The 22836-nt window shown below is 36.6% G+C and overlaps 2 protein-coding genes across 2 annotated transcripts; one reads left to right on the top strand and one right to left on the bottom strand.

The window, feature by feature from the left end:
- Positions 1–2741: 2741 nt before the first annotated feature.
- Positions 2742–5731, bottom strand: LOC132698186 (synaptic vesicle 2-related protein). Its single transcript, XM_060664123.1, has 11 exons — positions 5261–5731; positions 5042–5201; positions 4899–4995; positions 4716–4840; positions 4582–4645; positions 4398–4523; positions 4084–4298; positions 3837–4024; positions 3673–3784; positions 3440–3614; positions 2742–3387 (listed from the first exon to the last, which is right to left on the bottom strand). Exons 1-11 carry the CDS (start codon positions 5403–5405, stop codon positions 3235–3237), a joined length of 1560 nt encoding a protein of 519 aa, XP_060520106.1. The 5' UTR covers positions 5406–5731; the 3' UTR covers positions 2742–3234.
- Positions 5732–5891: 160 nt separating this feature from the next.
- Positions 5892–20976, top strand: LOC132698206 (N-acetylneuraminate lyase-like). The gene is made up of 7 exons (XM_060664154.1): positions 5892–6029; positions 6113–6171; positions 6224–6294; positions 10334–10648; positions 13702–13847; positions 13905–14076; positions 20784–20976. Exons 1-7 carry the CDS (start codon positions 6027–6029, stop codon positions 20918–20920), a joined length of 903 nt encoding a protein of 300 aa, XP_060520137.1. The 5' UTR covers positions 5892–6026; the 3' UTR covers positions 20921–20976.
- Positions 20977–22836: the final 1860 nt, after the last annotated feature.

The following is a 22836-nucleotide window of genomic DNA, read 5'->3' on the forward strand; positions in this document are numbered from 1 at the left end:
TCTGGTGGGGGGCACATCCCTCTACCCTTCTAACTTTTTACAAAGCTTATGTTAGACCCCATTTGGATTATGGAGCCTCTTTTTTGGGTGGTAGCTCAAGAAAGTCTATTGCTCAACTTAACAAAATTCAATTTGAGGCACTGAGAATAGCTCTGGGATATATGAAGTCCACACCTACTAACATACTTCTAGGGGAAGCAAGTGAAATGAATTTAGAACACAGAAGATACATGCTAGCGACTAAATCATTATTGAAAGCTGCCAGTTTAGTGGACAGTGAAACCTTAGCTGCGGTTAGATGGTTATATATCACCTATAATGAAAACTATTACTTTTTTCGGAAAAAGAGTATTCCTGCACTTGTGGATGCTTTTGAAAGAGTTGATTCACTGTTAGATACACTTTACAGGAGCCCAGTTTATCCCTGTTTTTCTTGCCCACTGCAGAACCTTTTAAGCTCTGTTCAAATCCAAGACTTAAAACTAAAGAAAGATAATAATAACTCCAAATTATTTGAAATTAAGAAGAGCGAGACTTGGACCCCAGATTTTCATTTAATTTTTACAGACGCCTCAAAAGATAAAGAAGGCCGAGTAGGTTTTGGCGTTTACAACTACAATACGAACCTTAAAATGGGACAAGGCCTACCAAGTGAACTATCCATTTGCTCTGCCGAGATATATGCTATTGGTCAAGCTCTTGATTGGATTGAATTCAAGGACATCAACAAAGCAGTCATCCTTTCAGACTCCAAAAGTGCCCTCGAAGATATCAATAAAACTGGGATGGATGCAAAGTCTAACTACCTAACCTTGCAGGTTAAGAATAAACTATTTACCTTAATAAAAACGCAAAATAAGGACATCCAATTATGTTGGATACCAAGCCATACCAGTATAAAAGAAAACGATATTGCGGACCAGATCGCCAATGCTGCACGCCTGGAACCACAGGAAAATATAAAATTGAGCTTTAGGGAATTCTTCCCTAAATTAAAGCATAACATCTGGAATGCTTGGAGCGACAGATGGAAACATATAGGATTAGGGAAAGGAGTTAATTTCACCTCACATTATTCTACTCCGCCAACTAAACCCTGGTTTCATAAGCTCGACCTGAATAGAAGAGAAATCACAACTATGTGTAGACTGAGAAGCAACCATTGCTGTTCTCCGGCTCACCTAAATAGAATCAAAGTCAAACTCTCCGGAGACTGTGAATGTGGAGAACTGGGCGATTTAAGTCATGTGCTGTTTGATTGTGCTCTTCATTGGGAAAAATCACAACAGTTGTATGAGTCACTCATTAGTGCTAATTTTCCTTCGCCTCTGCATATTAATTCCATTTTATTTCACCGCACTCAGTTGGATTTTGCTGCTAGAATTGTTTGCCGCTTTTTAGATGCATGTGGATTAAAACTTTGAATATTGTTTTCACATTTTCTAATTCTTTCGTCCATTTTTTTTTTCCTGTATAGCCGTCCAGTAGGATGATGGTATCACCCAGACCCTCTTTACGGAGGCATCCTTCATGGAAATAGTTTATTGCACACCACTACCGAGAAGCTGGCCGAATTGCCTTAGCAGCAGTGGCCAAATAAAGCGTAAATAAAAAAAAAAAAAACCTTATTATCTCTGGCCGAATTGCCTTAGCAGTGGCCAAATAAAGCGTAAATAAAAGAAAAAACCTTAGTATCTTCTAAACCTTAACCTTCATTCTAACGTGAAAGTTGTTTTGTTGTTTAAATATTACTCCAGTACATACAACATAATTCTCTAAGGTACCAATGGTTTTAACGTTTTACCATTTCCCGCCAAGTGCCCCTTCTCGAGGTGCTCTATTGGCCGCGAAAGCTGTTAATGTAGACCTAGATGTTCAGATCTTAAATTTATTTAAAAAGGAGCAGTTAAGCCCAAAATTCATTGAGGTAACGATACCTACAAGTATGTTGTGGTTAATATTAAATCAAAAGGTTTTAGTTAAATCCTCAGCACACTGTTCCCACACTTGTGGACGAGAATTTTGTTTTGTGGGATAGCCATGCCATAGGGCCCTACTTAGCAAGGGTATATGGCAAAGATGATTCCCTGTATCCGGAAGATCCGAAACAGCGAGCCATCGTAGATCAGAGATTGTATTTTGACTGTGGAACTTTATATCCTAGAATAAGAGCCATATGTGTAAGTCAAATATTTTGTAGAAATGAAAGTTCTTATGAGGAACATTTCAGTTTCCAATATTGTATCTTGGCGAAGATCACATATACGATGAACACAAACTACCGCTGGAAGAAGCATTGGGATTTTTAGATGTTTTCCTTGAAGGAAATGATTTTGTAGCGGGGAACAAACTGACTGTAGCTGATTGTTCATTAGTTGCTTCAGTGGCTAGTATAGTTGTAAGTGATATCTTATACCTTTCTTGTACTTTATCATAATAGAACATATTTTAGGCTGTCGGCTGGGATATTTCGGCATACAAAAATGTGAAAAACTGGATAGCCAGGTGCAGTTTAGCAATTCCGAGCTATGCCGAGGTAAATGAAAAGGGAGCTCAGGAATTTGGTCACGCTGTAAGATCAAAAATGGCACCTGGGCAACTTAACTGATATTTTACATATATGCTGTTTATTATGCATGAAGAGAGTTTGTTTTTGATCCCTCCCCTAAAATTTGCGTGAAGGTAAATTTAATTATTTAAGACTTTGAAATGGTTATAGTTCTTGAAAAAAAAAAAAATTGTGGTATAAATAATCTTTATTAAACCAGCACCAGTTATCACAAGAAGTCTTTTAAAAAATAAATTAGGATTATGCTTCGTACTTTGGTATAGATTGTGTCATTAAAAGGTAATAAAAAAGCAATAAATTTAAGCAGTGCAATAAAAATAATTAAATAAATTACTAATAACCTATTTTAGATTTCTTTGCACATAACAATAGAGCATTTATTATTTTTCAATTTCTGTTCTGTCGCTATTTGCTTCTTTTTATCTTAAAATTTATACCCTGATTACTTTTTTGTGACAATGGAAAGTGCCATTTTAGAACTAAGTACAATCTTTTCTTTAAGAAATAACTACTTGTTTTCAGTGAATTTTACTATTTCGTACATCAGTCTCGAATATGTTGGTGTGACGTTTGGTAACTTATAACAGAGAATAAATAGAAATAAATTAGACATGAGTAAGAAAAATAGAAAACTATTCCTTAAGCTATTTTACAACCGTTACTTTTTATTTTCTCGTTTCTGGTTCATGCCGTTGAACGTTTTCCGGTAGTTCTTTACCGGACGTTTCAATGGGTAACAATATGCATGCTATAGCAGCCAGAAGCGCCGCTAAAGCATATAATGACGTCGCTAAAGTGACCGATGATTTTAAAAGAACCTAAAAAAATGGCATTTTTGATGCAAATCACATGCTAGAAATGTCATTTCACCTGTGCCACATAAGGGGTGAACATAGCACCTAACCTAGCCATAGCACTACATGAGCCCACCCCTATAGACCTCAAGGAAGTCGGATAGACCTCGGGGGTGTACACGTAAGCAGCCTGGAATACCCCTGCTATTATTCCACGGGCAAGAAACAGCATTACGGTCAGCAATGGGCGCCTAAAAAAATTTTTTTTTCATGTATTCCAGCAAACTGTACCATTTTCCCTGAACCTACTTTCCGGAACACACCACCAAGAAGCAACAACATATCGCGTAAATAACAAACTGAGAGGCCATCGTTTTCTTCCTACCGAACTTTTCTATTATGAAAATGGTAATAAATATCCCTATAAAAGACAATTTTTATATATTTGCAATACCGATTTTTAAAAAAATTACCCGGGAACTCCGCCAGGGTCGTCCAGAGCAGATCTATGTAATCGGTGGTTTGTAATTGTCGGCAATCCGCGGAGCAGGTATCTAAAGACTGAATCGGAATGGGATGCTCTGAACAAATCAGAGTTGAAGTTTCAAATAACTCCGTAGTCATCAAGACCAGACCGTAATAACAAAAGGCGCAGGAACACCTAAAATGCAATTCACCCCATGGTTCATTATTATAGACTAAATTGGTGTGCTTTATTACCATATAAACCATAAGAGAAATGAAGTTAACCTCAAGGAAGGAACCAATAAATCCTTGAAACGACCTCTATGTGGAGACGACATCATCGCATCGTCTACAACCAGTCTTCCGAGTAGCATGGGCTTGCCATTGTCTTTGGCAATTTTTTCCAATGTTTCCAAAGCTTTATCTGTTTGGCCGCTAGCGACGTGGAATCTTGCGGATTCGGGCAACCACTGAATCAACAAATCGATATTGAAGGTTACAAAGTGTACTACAGTACCCCAGAACGATATAAATTAAGCGTGCCTTTCTCCCAAAATCGTCATACTTACTGGGCAAATCAATGCAAAAGCAAGTAACGGACCAGTCGACAATGCCAACAGCCATTGCCAACCTAAGGTAGGCATGACAACGAGCGCTAAAGCTACTTCAAAACATGCACCCAATGCCCAAAAACACTGCAAATTATCGGTGAATTAACAATTAGACAAGCATCTAATTGTGATCAGAACTTACATCAAGCAAGACAACACATTTTGCTCTTTGTTTTGTAGGTAAAAACTCTGCGTACAAAGTAACACTAAAACATATAACTCAACACTACAGAACACTACTAGTTAAACAAAATAGGAGGATTTTGGTTAACTTACGATTGAGGTGTGCACCCTATTGCGAAGCCTACTAATCCACGTAATAGCAGCATCCACATAAAACTGGGTGCTACAGAACTAAGAAGCCCATAATAAAATAACAGGAGTGCGCACAGGCTAAGAGCCTAAAACCATTTAAATTAAAAACAATTACCCATGGGCAATCAACGGGAGGAAATATACATGTTTACGGCCATATCTATCGCTCAAATTTCCCCAAAATGTTGAAGACAGCATCATTCCAAGGAAGACGACTGTGGTGGTGAGTGCTTGTTGGTACCTAGAATGCTTTTTTTTTATGGCGCATATCGATTACAAAAACCGACCTTGATATGTGCCAGCTACAATGCAGTGCAGGCGACAATATTGATAAAATAGTCATTTCCATGCTATCGGCCATCCAGCACAGACCTGTCCATAGGGAGAGTTTAACTTGAAACCACCCGAATCCTAGAGCATTCACAGCTTGCGTCACAGTATAGGTGTCTAGGAATGAATTATTAATAGCATAAACCGGAGCATTAAATAATTTAAAAGCAAATTACCGTCAGGAACCACCGAAACAGATGCCATTTCAATTTCTTGAGGAGCAGTTGTGTCTGGATCGACTAACTCATTTTTTGTATTGGCGCCAGAAGACGATGTATTGCCATCTATGCCTTGGTAACCTTTTACGCGTTTTAGTACCATTTTCAAGCGTTCAAATAATTTTTTTTTAAATGTTTACGTGGATCAACATTTTTATAACCTGAAAACGGCGGACGGAATCAAATGTCAAAGTCTTCTTCGTTTTGCTTTTATTATCCATGACATTACAGCAATACCAAAAAGCAAAGGGTTTGTTAATCCTTTTTTTTAATTTTATTACGTCACTGTAATTCTAATTTTACGAATTTTAAATATTACTGGAGGTTTATAGTTATCCGGAAAATCGCGAAATTTAAACTGTTTTGATATATGTCGAAAATCTCGGGCAGAGTCGCTGTTTTATACTAATAATTGCGCAAAACAACTCCCGATATCATTCTGGAAGCCTGCGTTTCGTTTTCTTGAAGTTAACTGCGTATCTACATTTTGAAAGACATTTTTTTATTTTTCAATAAAAAATTATTATCCCCGAACTTGGAACAAGAATGTTATCATTTTGTTTGTGATATATGTATGTCGAGTGGAAAACAATTTAATTGTGAATCTTATCAGTGGCAAACGCGAATTGTTATTAAAAGTTTAATTTAGAGGTTTCGAAATAACATCCAATATCAGCATTCCAGTTCTTTTCGAGTTGCAGACCGACTTAAAGCGAAAAAGAAAATGGTAAGAGTGGATTCTTGATTATATAATATAGTTGCCTGAACTTATAAATATAAATAATAAAATATTTCCTGTTATTTCTGTAGGCTAGTTTCAATTTTCGCGGACTAATTGCACCTGTATTTACCGCGTTCAACAATGATTTGTAAGTATAAATCAATGAGTCTTTTGAATTGCATCTTTTTTTTTATTCCTAGATCCATTAACACAAACGTAATTCCAAAATACGCCAAATTTCTTCTCGATTCGGGAATTAATGGGGTTTTGGGTAAGTATTATTTTAAGTTTTAATTCCTGTTGGCATGGGCCGCCACTAAGCGTGAGCAAATACTTAATGCAATGCTAATATTTAATGTGTACCACGCTATTTACCTATCTACGTGTGCTGTTTAAATATTTTCGTGAAAATGTAAATGTATGCGCTCTTTCCAAACAACACCTATATATGCAAGCAAATAATATAATTTTAAATATAATTAATAAACTCCGTGTGTGAATTTAGCTAATTAAACACAAAATATAATCATCGCATCAAGCATTTAGCATCACATGAGGGTTACGTCATAATTCGAATATTTAGTAGCAAAAAAATACTGTAAGATTCAAAATGATAGTAAATTATAATATAGCATATGTCTAAACATTTTTTAAATGTTCATGTGTAGTATAGAAATATTTTTTTATTTATGTATCCTAGAAGTTTTTGCGGGTAATTTAATATCTATGGATATATGATTTTGCGGACATGCGCCTAAATTTAATACACTAAACTCCACTTTGCATCATTTTATTTCTAAACCGCGATGTTCACGCCTCATTTCTCGACGTACATTGAGAACACGCTGACGAAAATATGCTTATATCATCACTGTTAAATTCAGATACTGTTGTTGAAAAATCAGTCAAAAATCAACCTATAATTTCCAAATTGTAAACCACAATAATGAGAGTTTTGTTAGGGATATTAGCATGGCCAACTTCTGTAACCAGCACTTTGCAAGTATAAGCGTAGAAATGAACAAGAATATTGCGTTTGACTTTCCAGAGACCCGCGGGTCGATGTATCTGGAACCCGTGAGTGACAATGACCTTGTGAAACATATTCACAGTTTAAAGTCCGCTGGTGCCCCCGGCTATGACGGCATAATGTCAAAAAAGATATTAAAATGTTTCATAATCTTATAATTGCACCATTTAAACACACTACTGGAGATGTGCCAACCCAATTTAAAATGTCGATTATTACACCAATATTTAAGGCGGGGAGATCCCAAATTGGTTAAAATTACAGGCCCATCAGTTTGATAAGCAACATTGCGGAAATTTTCGAAAAACGTTTAAATGAACCACTTACTAAGATTAATAACCTCCTTTCAGAAATCCAATTTGGGTTCACTAAAGGACATAGCTCGAGCGATGCAATGCGGGAGCTAGTGTCTTATGTGACTGATGAGATCAATGAGAACAAGTGCAAAAAACAATAATTCGAGATGCAATAAGCGAACCTGAAATTATACATATAGGCATACCGCAGGGCACAGTACTGGCACCGACACTCTTCAGTCTGTATATTAAAGGACTAACATTGTTAAATATAAAGAGAAGAGTTGTCTCATACGCCGACGATATTGTTTTGCTCTTCAGCAGTGATAGCTGGGATGGGGCGATAGCCCAGGTAACCGGCGAACTTCACAGTGTTGCAATGTTTCGCAAATTAAAACAAACGAATCCAACGATATATATGATCATTGTGTTTTGAATTTAACGCTAATTTGGAAAGCGTACCTTATACCTTAGGGTAGATAGGTTTAGGATTATATATTTATATCATTTTATTATATATATCTCATATTTTTTCATGAAACTTTTATATCGATTGTAGGTTATGTTATTTTTAAAACGAACATTTGCCCATCATCTTGAATATTGCAAGTATTTCCTCCAAATTATTTATTTCATTTAATATATCATTGGTCGCATTTAATTGCAACCTAAATTTGTTGTAATGCAAAAACTTCTATGGGCTATTTTTTACACACTATCTCTATTAAAGTGTCCCACAAAAAGCAGTCCGGTGGGTTTAAATCCGGGCTATGTGCTGGTCAGATGGTGTGCTTTTGCCAAATCCGTTGTCTCAGCTTGCCATTTAAAAATTGACTGATAATAAAAATAAACAAATTTAAAAATCGCACTGCTGTCAAATTGTCTTCATAAAATATTGCCCTTAGAGTATTTTCAGAGCGTCAGTAATGCATATTTTTTCGATTATGTAATGTTACTGATGTCGTCATTATCGATTCATGATTAATTAAATTAAATTAAAGTTATTAAATGAAATAATATTTATTCAGTTATTTATTTTCGAATAAAGTATTTGAAATAATCAGCAATTTCATTAAAAAAAATATTAGAACCCCTTTCCAAGCCAAAAAACTAAGAAATGTAATTAATTACGTTAATATTGTTCACATGCAGTCGAAACTCTGTATAGCGAAATTGAAAGGACTGCTTTTTTTTGTCATTACAGAGAGTTATAGGCACTTAAAAAATAAAAATACGCATATGTGTTCTGTAATATTTAATAATTTTATATACATATTTTAACATCTACTTAGGAACATTTTATATACATATTTAAGAACTACATTTAATGTAAATTATCGGTCATTTTCTTTTGAATTTTTTTGGTATGCCAATACGCATCTCGTACTTTAGCTTGTATTTTCACCATTTCTTTCCCCGTGATACATGAAAAATTTATCTAGCAGCTTAACTGAATATAGGGCTTGTTGGATGGTTGCCAGCTTTCTTTTTTCTCTCCCACTCATATTGGCAGCTACTAACACTGTTATACGTTCTTTAGAAAGTTTTCCACCCGCACACTTTACGCTTCTAAATTTAAGAGTTTTAACTGGCTTCGTTTTGCAAAAAATACCAGTTTCGTCAGCATTAAAAATGTCATCAGCAGGGTACTTTTCTGCTAGTTTCGGCTACGTCTTTTCCAGCCAATCTTTAGTGACGTTCATAATTTATACCATGTCTCTGTTTGAACTTCCCCAACCATCCTTATGAAGCCCTGAAATCGATAATGGCAAGCTGTTCAGCAAACTTTTCTGCTTTTAGTTTTGCGATAGGTCCAGAGATTGGTACATTTTTAAGACTTTGCTGTTGGAACCTCTGCAACATTGCCCTAAACAAATATTCAAATTTTGGCTTTCTTAGTTTTTTACTGTCGCTTCAGCATGAATGATTTTTTCTTTGCACTTCAAAATCGTGGATACAGTCGACGGTGTAAGTCCGTATCGACGTCCGACAGCACCTTTCTTTTTCCTTCGTTCCATCTCCCGAATTAAAGCAACGTTATCATCTAGAGATAAAATTTTTCGCCTAAGTGCGCCCTTTTTTCTTTCGGTATAAGGAATGAGAAATTCGTTATACAGAGTAGATTAATACATAGCTTTGTTTGGCGACCTAATACTACAACAAATTTTGTTGGTAATAAAGGGAGTTTTCACTGTATATCGTTGGATGCGTCTTTTAAAGGGCTATCCGAAAATATACAGGGTGTTTGATTTGCAAAAATTGCAACATCGCGCATTTTGATAGAAATTTTGGATATTGTCTGAGAAAAAGTATTACTTTGTAAAATACTCAAAGTAACGAAAACCTTTCGAACATCACTTCAATCTCGATATACAGATATTTATATGTATCGTTGGATTCGTCTTTTAAAGAGGTATTTAAAAATGCAGTAAAATGCATTTAAGAAATATATAATTTTATTTGACTATTGATTGGATTACAATTGAAATATTAACAACAAAAATAAAGATTATTTTACAGAAAACAACTTGGGTATTCAAACTTTTTTTATAACACGCACAGATTTAGAGATACGTTATAGGCCCTTCTTAAACCGACCACCATATTTGTATGTCGAACCAGTAGGACTTTCTCTTCAATATTCATTATTTGGATGATGAATGAATGAATTGTGAACAAATTTATCGAATATCGGTAAAATATCACAATAAACCATACAATTCACATATCGCCATCTAACCGCACGTCTGAACGAACATGACTTATTCACAGTATAACAAGGCTAGTTGGGCAGCTTTAACAAAATCCCATTAGAGGGTGCTACTAATCATAACTGAGAGATTTATTAGTGTAAATGACACACAAGACTTCTAAAAAGTCGAAAAACGCTTTTCTGATTTGACAACGGCCATATCGCACCTACTACAAATAGCAACTAAAAAAAAAACCTTAACTGTCATCAAGGAACTCTTTTCCTCTCTTAGTTCACGGAACGACGGGCGAGGGCGTCTCCCTAAGCGTCGAAGAACGCGAGAAAGTAACCGAAGCGTGGCTCCAAGCGGTCAAGCAGACCAAGCAACACCTTATGGTGCAGGTAGGAGGTTGTCCGCTACCGGATGCGATACGACTAGCCAAACACGCTGAAAGTATCGGGGCCGACTCGCTGCTTTGTCTTCCCGAATTGTACTTCAAGCCCACCAATCCTCAAGAACTCATCGACTACTTGAAAAATATAGGACAAGCGGCCCCAAAGACTCCCCTGCTGTACTATCACATTCCTGCGTGGTCCAACGTCAATGGTAATATCGCGTTTCATTTAAAGTTACCTAGTCGAAAGTTTTGTCTGGTATTTGGTATATTTTTGACACAATTAAATTCCAACAAAACATGTTCATATTTAATGACAATGACAATATTCCGACATCAATATACATACATAAATAGGTATAATACGACCAAAAATATAGTGTATTTATTGATTTGTCGTTGTAAGTATTTTACAGTACAACATATGTTTACTTGCATAAAGTAGGTCTTGCATGAGATGGATCGTTTTAAATTTGATTAAGCATTGATGCTGCGGGGTATTTTCGAATAAGTAGAGGCGTTTATTTTAACATCGGGTGATATGTAACCTTCTTAAGAGTTTAATCTAAATTGCAATATGTTCGTATAAATTACGGAGGTATTTGACTGTGACCCTTCCAGTAGGTACGTATTTATGTACCTGACTCCCGAGCTTTGATCCTGCGAGGCTGTTTTCAATGGATAGTTCAAATGGTAAACGTAAGTACCTGTACTCTATTTATCTTACAGGTAAGTTTGAAAATAATCATTTTTGTCTTGTGTGCCTGTCGATTAAAAAAAATCTTCTTCTTGTATATTTGTGGCTTCTACATAGTTCTTCGATTCTGTTATAAGACCGTAGATTATATTTGCGGTAGATAAAGGTAACATTTTTTGAAGGTTCCTGTTTTTTAACACTTTAAAATGTGGAGACCGTGGAATGAAGCAGATGTTCCCCTGGTAGAAGAAGACATGGAAAACAACGCAGAATTGGAAGACGAACTAGTAGTCGAGCCCAACATTTTTTTTGAATTGGAAGACGAAGTGAAGATGGTAGTCGAAGTTAACAACAATTTACAAGACGAACTACCTCAGCAAATAAAAAAACGGATCCATTTGTCTTCGGATGCCCAACAAATTGTTTTGAATGTTTACAATTCTATAAGAAATTCAGAAGGGGAAGTAGGATCAGCAATAGAAGCAAGTGACATGACCATGAAGTTGACATGAAGTCTACTCTGAGAAAAATGGTTGCAAATGCTGGTAAAAATTAGTTGTGCCAAAGAGTTGTTGCATACTTTTTTCAAGAAAATGGATTTTCAGTTCCAAGCAATCATTAAACGAGAACGATTAGGGGCGTAGATGATCATTGAACTAGGTGACGACAATAGCTATAGTGATCATTTTTTTAAGTGAGTGATACTTTATTATTATTAAGTTCAATATTTCGTATATTAATAATGATATTATGTAGAAATGTAATGAAATAGAACGTAATAAATTGTTACTTTGTACTAATTTTTTTATGTACTTGTTTCAAGAGTTGCTCGCCGAAAGATTGAAAACAGTCTTATATCCCGCTTGTTAGATAGATATATTCCTAGAACCGTCCTGGAATGGTTACGGGTTCTGGAGTAAAAACGCGCATCGAATACGTAAAATTGAGTTTCGGATTGTGGTAAAACGCGTTATTGTGTGTTAGTACAGTGCCGAAGGTTCCAGTCAAGAGTTTGATAACCATAGATCTTGATTCGAGCTAGCGACGACTAGACATCAGACATATATTTCTCACTTCCCTCAGTCCACGGTTAAATACGTCACACACGTCCGAAACACAATTACAATTGGAACATGCTGTATTTATAGGCGAATTTTTTAATAGGTTTGTTCTTGCCCGAACTCAGTGGTGCGCGAATGGAGCCGTGGTACACGAATATCTAAATACTGTAGTAGATTCGGACTATCTATAATGTTGTGTAGCGAGTTATAAACAAAGATGACTGACACACACTTCCGCCTACATTCCAGGGTATTCATATTAAATTTTTCCAAGTAAAATTCATAAAAACTTTTTCTGTACACCATCGACTGCCCAACTATGACAGCAACTTCAAAGCAGCAATGTCGGTAAAGGAATTGCTATTGCATACTGTAAAACCATAATTACGGTTAGCCTCAGACACAATACTCGTTATGTTGTTCACGAATGCAAGTCTTTGATCGAAATGCACGCCCAGATCTTTAGTATCTGTAACACGTCGGAGCACAATATTTGAGATTCTATATTGAAAATAGATAGTTTCTTCCTTACGAGTGAAGCTTAGAACTTTACATTTATCTACGTTAAGATTCAATTCATTTGAGATACACCAGTGAACGAGTATATCTACTGATCTCTGCAACGTAACACAATCAGCAATACTGGAAATGGAAGTATAAATTTTTAAGTCATCCGCAAATAACAGGTTCCGCGTGTCATTGAGATTTGAAACAACGTCATTAATAAAAATTAGAAATAGTAATGGTTCTAAGTTATGAACCCTGTGGCACCCCTGATATTGTGAAATATCTATCAGATGTATACTTATTGTAAGATATGTACTGTGTCTCTGAGAAACATCACCGCACCATCGGCAAATCCAAAACGATTTTGTCGAGTGCTTTACTAAAATCGGTATATACAACATCTACTTATCCTTGACTGTCAAGCACCCTTGCTACATACTCCGTAAACTGTACCAAATTAGTAACTGTAGAGCGGGAGTTCTAAAAACCGTGCTGAGTTGGAGAGATAATCCTTTTGACAGAGTTAAAAATACGGTCATACAGAACGACCTCAAGTATTTTAAAAAAATTGCGATAGATTTATAGTTAGTTCCACGATTTCTCTCAACACTTTTAAAAATTGGACAGACCCCTGGATTTCTTCCAACATCGCGGATAAATTTTGGAGGATAGCGCAAGGTTAAATATTTTAAGTAAAGGCTTGGAAAAGACACTAATACAATCTTTTATTAAAAAAGAAGGAATTCCATCGAGTCCTGGGGTCATTTTATTTTTTAATTTCTTTGCGGCCTTTATTATTTCATTCTCAGCGCTTTAGTTTAAATCTACTACGTTACAAAGAGTACACTCAGGACCGGAAGGGAGAAATACACTCTCAAAAAAGGTAGCAAACGCTTCCACAATGGAAAGGGAACTGAGGCAATAACAACTAAAAGTCTGAACTTTTAGTTCTTATTTTTTTATTATTTAGGAAATTTGGCTCGAAAAAGATTATTTTTAGTTAATATGGAGGATTTCTTAAATCAAGTCGGCAATCAGATTCCCTCGTTCAAGGGCATCAAGTACACCTCGAATGATCTGTCCGCTGGATACGACGCAACCAAAGCAGCGGGAGGTAAATTCGCCGTCTTTTTGGGTGCGGATTCGGTACTATCTCAGCAAGTTAAGGGCTAAGGGCCTTACCTAACGCACCTTTGATTTTAGCTGATGGCCGGCGCTTTTACTCAAGGTTTCGATTCGTCCATCGCCACATCGTTAAATATATTGCCTCAATTCGGAGTTCAAATTCTCAAAGCCGTACAATCGTCCAAGTTAGAAGAGGCGAGGAAGCTGCAGGATAAACTGACCGCCGCGTGCAAAGTGATAACGAAAAACGGTAAATGTCCCCCACTAACTTGCTTTTTCCTTGAAGATTTAAAGGAATCGGTGTATATATTGACAAGATTGTTAGATTTAAATAAATCGAGATTGTTTTAAAGACGACTTTTCCGATCTTGGCGTCAATGTCGAGCGGTGCATGCCAGAGCAGGGCATCAAAACTGATGCCCGTCGCCACCCTCTGCGGCGTCCCGGCTCACGCGCGCGAATAGACCCGAAGATTTCCCGACGCATCCGAAATCGATAGATCGCGCCAATATTTAAATATTCGAACGTAATCTAACACGGCCAAACTGACAACATTCCGCTCTCGGAATGCATGACTCATTTGAAGTGTCACAGACATGAACACACAGAAAAAAAACAAAGTTTTATTTCTTTACAGCAACGTTAAAATATATAGATGTGTACATCGGTAAAAATTCGTAAACCTTTCATTCTGCAGATTTATCATCAGCCGTCCCAGAGTTCCCTGTAATGAACAAAAAACGAGAATTCATCAATCAAATGAATTTCACAAACAATTGGGACTAGATTTACGTAATAACTCACAAGCTGACAGACACGATGGAAATTCTGTAGTAAGCACGCATTTACAAATACAGAGTTGACTTGAGTAGCACGATGGAAATACTGCAATAAGCACGTATTTGCGATGGGCTCTCAAACAACAAAATCAAAACACAGAGTTGACTTGAGCAGCGCGATGGAAATACTGCAATAAGCACGTATTTGCGATGGGCTCTCAAACAACAAAATCAAAACACAGAGTTGACTTGAGCAGCGCGATGGAAATACTGCAATAAGCACGTATTTGCGATGGGCTCTCAAACAACAAAATCAAAACACAGAGTTGACTTGAGCAGCGCGATGGAAATACTGCAATAAGCACGTATTTGCGATGGGCTCTCAAACAACAAAATCAAAACACAGAGTTGACTTGAGCAGCGCGATGGAAATACTGCAATAAGCACGTATTTGCGATGGGCTCTCAAACAACAAAATCAAAACACAAAATACTCCAAAGACTATTTAAATTAGTTTTATATACACAACTCAAATCAATCTAACACGGCACAACAAGTCAAATTATGTACTTACAATTGTCTAGTTGTAATAATCTTTGGAAATCGTCAGGCGTCCAATCAGTAGGCCAATGCCGCAACTGATCCTTAGAACATTTAAAAGTTTTCGGAGTACCTAATTTCTTAATCAAATACCGATTATTGGTAAGTGATCTCTTGATTATGTAAGGACCAACAAATTCACAAGAAAACTTTTCAGGTCTTTGACCTCGGCTTAACAAAACAGTATCACCTACTTTATACAGCTGATTGTCTCTTCGCTTCTTATTTAGATAATTCAACTGCCTTTCTGAATTTTGCCGTAGTTTCTTTATAACTGCGGAATAATCCACTGGAGATTTAGTTTCATCAGGGATTGGCAAATCGGTTAAGACTGTACGAATTTGAGGCGTTTGACCCTCTCGACCAAATACTAACTTAAAAGGTGAGCAACCAGTCGTCTTTTGTTTCGTAGTATTGATTACTAACTGGATCTTCCATACTTTGTTCGGCCAATCTGTTACTTTATTGGATTCAACTCTTAACAAATTGGTAATAGTTCGCATATAGCGTTCTATTTGTCCGTTGGAGCGATGAACACCGGGGGTTGTCACGTGTAATTCGATGCCAAAATATTCGGTAAATGATTTAAATATTTTTGCTATGAAATTAGTTCCAGCGTCGTGAATTAGTTTGGAGGGCGTGCCAAATATGCTGAGGAATTTAGCAAAATTTTGTGTTGTTTCTTCTGTAGTAACGGTGGATTGAGGATATAGGAGACAGAATTTGGAGAAGGCGTCAATTATAACAAGGATATATTTATAGTTTTTTGGATTACCTGGTAAGGGGCCCAGACAGTCGACATGAACTGTATGGGATGGTTCATCGGGCTTTGGGATAGAAGTAAGGAAGCCTTGTTTAGGACCCGTCTGATTTTTTCGTACTGCACATATCAAACAGTGTTCAACATACTTTTTAACATACCTGGTCATATGGGGAAACCAAAAGTAAAGTCTGATTGAGGCAAGAGTTTTTTCCCAACCTATGTGACTTTGATCATCGTGAAATATTTTCAAAAGACTATAACGGTTATTAGATGGTACAAAAAGTAAAGACTGAGACGATTTGTTATTTTTATTGGTTGTAATACGAAATAAGGTCTCTTTTTCTAATTTATATTTTCGTTTGACATCATCTTTAGCATCGTTCAAAGATTGAATGATTTGTTTACATTCCTCATCTTGACTTTGTGATACGGTAAGCCAATTTTTATGAAAATTGGGTTGTGAATCGATATGAGCTACAGTTTCAATTGGGTTCCTGCTAAGGAAGTCAACATGAGATATTTCAGAGCCCTTACGATAAACAATTTCGAAGTCGAAATCCTGCATATAAGCCCACCAGCGGGCGGTCCGCGGCTTAAGTTCTTTTTTGCTTGCAGATAATTTTAAGGAATTGCAATCAGTTACTAAAGTGAATCTTAATCCAAGCAAATATACACGAAAATTTTTTAAAGCTTTCACAACGGCCAGAGTCTCTAGTTCAAACGAATGATACATAGCTTCATCTGGATTGGTTTTTTGACTGAAATATTCAACTGGACGAAAGGTATCACTGTGTTTCTGCAATAAAATAGCACCGAAACCAATACTGCTCGCATCAGTATGCAATTGAGTCTCTAAATTTGAATCGAAAATTGACAATAGGGGTTTTTGAGTAAGGACATCAATAACATACTGCCTTGCTTTTTCACATTCAGTCGTCCAAACAAAGGGAACATCATTACGAGTCAAGTGAGTTATACAAGCTACTTTGGAAGAAAAAGCGGGAATAAATTTACGGAAGTAGCTCGCCAAACCGATGAATTGGCGCACTTGTTTCACGTTAGTGGGTGACAGACTTTCCTTGACTGCTTTAACTTTATTCGGATCAGGTCGGATACCATCAGCCGATATTTGACGACCTAAATAGGTGATGTTTTGCATAAAAAATCGACATTTACGAAGGTTAATTGAAAATCCGGCTTTAGACAAAGCATCAAGAACTAATTTTAGTTTACAAAATCCATCCTCAAGTGTGATGGAGGGTATTACTATGTCATCCATGTAAACAACCGCGGTGTCATATTTTAGGTTACCTAAAGCCATATTAATTGCTCTCTGAAAGACCGCAGGACCATTGGCCAGTCCAAAAGGCATTTTTAAATACTCATACTGACCATCCGGTGTCACGAAAGCGGTTTTTGGAATCGACTCGGGATTAATCGGGATTTGGTGAAAGCCCGAAGCCATATCAAGTGACGTGAAAAATTTATTTTTGCCTAAACGATCGAGCTGATCGTCAATACGTGGCAATGGATACCGATCTCTTAAAGTTATTTTATTCAAATGACGATAATCGACACACAATCGAAATGTCCCATCTTTTTTCTTAACGAGTATAATCGGGCTCCCAAATGGAGAATTGCTCTCCCGGACGATTTCGTTTTTAATTAGATCAGCAACGATGCCACGTACTTTCTGACGCTCAAACTCCGACATACGGTAGGGATGGTGATAAACAGTTTTGTTTTCTGTCAATGTGATGGTTAATTCCCCGGTATTGACAGGTTTAATGGTAAAATCAGTAGCAGTTGACAAATTCTGATAATTCCCCAGCAGTTTGATTAGTTCAGCCATTTCTGCATGCTCCAGATCACTTGTTATTTCCGAGTTATGAATGGTTCGAGTAGAATTTGTAAGCGCAAGCATGGGCATAATTTTTTGAACGTTTTTATTTTTTATTAAAACTACATTATTTTCGTAAACATTTTCACCAACGATAACGTCATATTTGGAATGACTATGCGGCACAATAACAAGATCAAGCGTTATTTTTATTTCGGGAAACTCTACCAATGCTTTGGTAAAAGAAAAAGATTTATGTATGGTACCGTCGAACCATCGTAAAGGAGTAACACGCGGAATTTTCTTTAGATTTAATTTGTCTACCAACGTTTCTTTTATTAGCGAACACGTGGAGCCGGTATCAATTAAACAATTTGTAGTGTAACCCGAAATAACGATAGGCACAGTTTTTAACTTGTTTTCATTAAAATTATGTGAATTGAGCAAAACGTGATGAGATTTAAATTTCTTTACGGTTGGGTCCTGTCCGGACTCTGAAACTTCACTTCCTCGACTTTGTTTATTTTGCCGACGAAAACAATTTTCAATGCCGTGACCAGGTCTTTTACAATATCGGCAAACATCAAACCCTTTATTATCCGAGTTATTGGTATTCTTAGTTTTAGATTTACAATCGCGAGAAAAGTGTCCCGATTGACCGCAAGAATAACAATTTGCCTGCGTCGTTTTTTTGTGTGAAAATACATTATTTTTCTTATTCAATTCGGATGCCGATTTTTCGACCAGAGGAATTTTTATGTAATTAGAGAGAAATGCAATTAAATCACTAACAGAGGCGGCACTACAATTATAGGCCGCAGTTCTGACCGCAAGATCGTCTATTGAATGAGCAATTATTTCGATCAAATCCGAATCAGACCAACTTGCCCGCGTGCGCTTTAATTTTTCTAATTTAATTCTCGCGTATTCAACATAACTGCGCGCATCGGAACTACGATAATTTACAGCATCGCTTAACAGTTTACCCAAATTCTTTTGTTTGGGAAAAGATACAGAAAAGTCAAATTTAAAATTTTCCCACGTTTCTTCCGTGGGTTGCCATGCCGAAAACCATCTTAGTGCAGATTTTTGCAAAAATGGACCAATTCTACTCACGGTTTCCCGATCTGACCAAGCAAATTCGTTCTTATACCCTTCAATTTTTTGTAACCAAATACCACTATCCATATTGTCGGGGTCAAAACTCGGCAAGGCCAACGAAATGGGAGTGGTTTGGGTGGCTGGCGATGTGGTTGATGTCGGCGACGGCTCCTTTGTACCGACACGCTGTTGCAAATTCTCAAGGATCGACGCTATGGCGCCCAAAGATCGATTCAGTTCTTCTTCGGCCATTATAGCACACTCCAAATTACGTTAAACGATTACACGTGTACCCCACACCTGATGTTAGATTTAAATAAATCGAGATTGTTTTAAAGACGACTTTTCCGATCTTGGCGTCAATGTCGAGCGGTGCATGCCAGAGCAGGGCATCAAAACTGATGCCCGTCGCCACCCTCTGCGGCGTCCCGGCTCACGCGCGCGAATAGACCCGAAGATTTCCCGACGCATCCGAAATCGATAGATCGCGCCAATATTTAAATATTCGAACGTAATCTAACAAGATACTGCCGGAAAAATGTCGGAAACAATTGAATTGCGGCAATGTGTCGAAATAACTCGCGCATGCGCGTATTGACATTTTTTCCTGACAGCTCTAAAAGGCCTCTATACAGATGTTTCCTAACCTCTTTGAGAAAAGTGAAGAGGCGAATTCTCAACTAATTTTAAATGCCGCATAATTTTTTTTTAATATCGTTTAGGTCTCGAAATACAGGGTGTTAAAAAAGTAAAATTGGATACGATTTCTTTTAATTGCTAGATAATTCGAGTAAATATTTAGTGCACATGATAAGGAATTTTTGTATTTTTGTGTAACGGGTATCATTATTTTAAAAAAATATACTATTTACTAAATTACTATTTACAAAGTAAAGTGCTAACAGTAACAATCCGCACTCAAGCAAACGGTATTTACTATTATAATAAATGGGTAGGAACAGTTTGTTGGGATGAAAACAGAATTTAAACGGTTATACGCGGTAAAATCTCTATATCAACTCGTTGCCGACTGACACTCGCGTCAGAACTGACAGCGCTCAGGGCCCACGATGGTACGTCCAGGTGGGCCTACTATGCGTGTTCGTTACACTTGCCATATTCTCTTTGAATACAGTGAAACTAAAACTATAAAAAAGACTATTATAATTTAAGTAAAACATACGCCATTATATGGAGGTAAAAATTTAGTTATTTTATTTTGAATTGAATTGTACTATTTTATTGATTTTCGTGCAAAAGGATTATTAACAACGTAAAAAAAGGTTCTTTTCAATTTTGCAGACGTTTATAGATGTTGAATTTATCATAATTGGATGCAGGATTAAAAAGTAGGTCTGCACAATGGACGCTTCAATTTTGCAAATTAAACCGTTTTTTGCTTGCAATAATTTGAAAAATCGATCACGATATTTTTGATTTTTTATTTAATTACGCTTTCAATAAGGAGTAAGTAAATGTTTTGTTGTGGCTCATCGTTTTTTCATATTTTTGAAAGACGTTATTTTAAAAACTGCCGATTTTCGATATAAAATGAGTCTAGAATTGTCAACCGAGTCCAAAAAAATATATATACGGGGTGTTCCATTTAAAATAGCAAAGTTGAGGTTATTTCCGCTGAAACTGAAAAGGCAGTTCAATTGTTTTTATTACGGTATAAATTGCATATTTTGAAATGCTGCCGTGGTTACCACACCACACCACATATCAAAGACAAAATTCCATTTGAGATAGCGGAAAGACTACGATAAATACAGTCGTCTCTCTTTTCTCATAGAGGTTAGGTAGTAGGTATATGGTGAGGACAAATTATATCTTTTGAGGTTAAACAATAAATAATGCTGTTTTAAACGCAGGTGCGTGGGTGCCCACCATGAAAGCCGCGATGAACTCGTTGACCCCGATCAACGTTGGCCCAGCCAGGCCTCCACTGAAGAACTTAACCAGTGACCAGATAAAAGAATTGGAGACATCGATTAAGCCTTTCTTGTAAATCTGTCGGTTATATTAAAACGATTTGCACATCAGCAGCGGCAGGGTGTTTTAGTTTTGTCATAGTCACCGCAAAAGGCCAAACCTATAAAGCTTTTAAGTCCAGAGTTTAGCATTTGGACAGGCGGACAAGCATAAGAAGTCACGGAAACTCCATTAGACTCGAAAAAAAGTAGCGAAAATTTTAATATAGCAAGTTCGCTTAAATTCGTTTTTGTTTTGTCGAATTTAGTAAGGTCTCATAACTTCAAAATTTTGTTTCTATCAATTAGTGAGTTACGGCAACACCGTTTTTTCAGTAAAAAGTTTAAATGAAAAACAGAATAGAAAAATGGTAACGGCGGTGTTGTCAGACTTCGCAATTATATTTATAATGTTTTCAAAATCTCGAGAATTCACAGATGTCAAGAATTTTTCAGATATTGAATTTTGCCGTTCCAACTTTGGCAATGTTGGAGATGCTGCTCAATACTGGCCTTTCGAACTTCCATTCCCTAAGACATTCTAGAAAGTACCACTAGTGAAAACTGAGCCCTAATATCGAAGCTAAATTAGCTAAATTTTTGTGAAGGTCTAACCACAGGCCTACCTCGCTTGGATTTTTCTTTGTATACTTCGACCAAAAATATAGTTCTTTTATAACCTACCCCGTGATTAACTTTGCCTACTGTTTATTACTGCAGAACGCAGTCCCGCATAGAACACCCTGCCGAGCAGACAAGATACTAACAAACATGTACATAAAAAAATTAATGCAAAGTAACAATTTATTACGTTCTATCTCAAAGATTTCTACATAGTACCATTATTAATATACAAAATATTAAATGCAATAATAACAAAGTATCAATCACTAAAAAATCGTCACTATCGCTACTGTCGTCACCTAGTTCAGTGATCAATTCCGCCACTATTCGTTTTCGATAAATATTTTCTTCTTTTATTACTCGTTTTTCACAGTTAGACTAGCTGGATATTTTAGCTAACCAAAATGTCAAAGCAATAAATGCAGCACATTTTTGGTCGTATTATAACATTCAATAAATAGATTCGCAATTCTGCAATGACGTTCGAGAACGGCACACAAATGCCGAAAGCTGACGCATTTGTGAGATTCCTCTATTATTATTAGTCCATGCAGTAAAAAATCCATTCTTTAAAGTATTTATTATAAATATAAAATCCAAATATGACATTATTTTCTTTCTTTTCTTATTCTTGTTGATGGTTTTGTAATAAAAAACCAATTCCGAACGCACGTAAGGTTTTTCGGCAACAGTCAATGTTGTTGTTGTTAAAACAATATTTTTCACAAAACTGACAGCATATTCCGATTTCACCAACCCCCACAAATTAACCAATAGCAAACTGGGAAAACATCCATTATAAATCAATTATCTACATAAGAGGCTTGTTAATTTTTCAAAGAAACTTCCATAGGCCACTGTAATACTTTTTATAAAACTTCTGGATCCCTCCAGTGTCGGTTTTTGTTGAGTCGAACTTGCTAACTTGCTATCTCAGCCCGAGTCACTGAACCCAGAATTAAAACACCTTACCTTTGCTCTTCTCTCTAATAATTTCAAAATTAAAGATATTAAGCGTTCCATCACTAAATACACTTCACCACACCTTCTAACCTTCTAATAGCAATGAGGCCGAAAGCAATCCCACACTGGCCACTGTTGTCCTTCCTTATATAAAAAACATCACTGACCATATATCAAACGTTCTAAAGAAATATAACGTTAAAATCTTCGATCCGTCAAAGACAAAATTCCATTTGAGATGCCAGGAGTTTACAGCATTCCATGCATATGCGGCAAATAATACATTGGAGAGACAGGAAGAAAAACATCAACTATGCTCAAAGAACATGAAAGAGAATTACGACTAAGATAAATAAACTCATCAACG

The sequence above is a fragment of the Cylas formicarius genome, unplaced genomic scaffold (assembly GCF_029955315.1).
Source record: "Cylas formicarius isolate icCylForm1 unplaced genomic scaffold, icCylForm1.1 PGA_scaffold_10__41_contigs__length_53128322, whole genome shotgun sequence".
Lineage (NCBI taxonomy): Eukaryota > Metazoa > Arthropoda > Insecta > Coleoptera > Brentidae > Cylas > Cylas formicarius.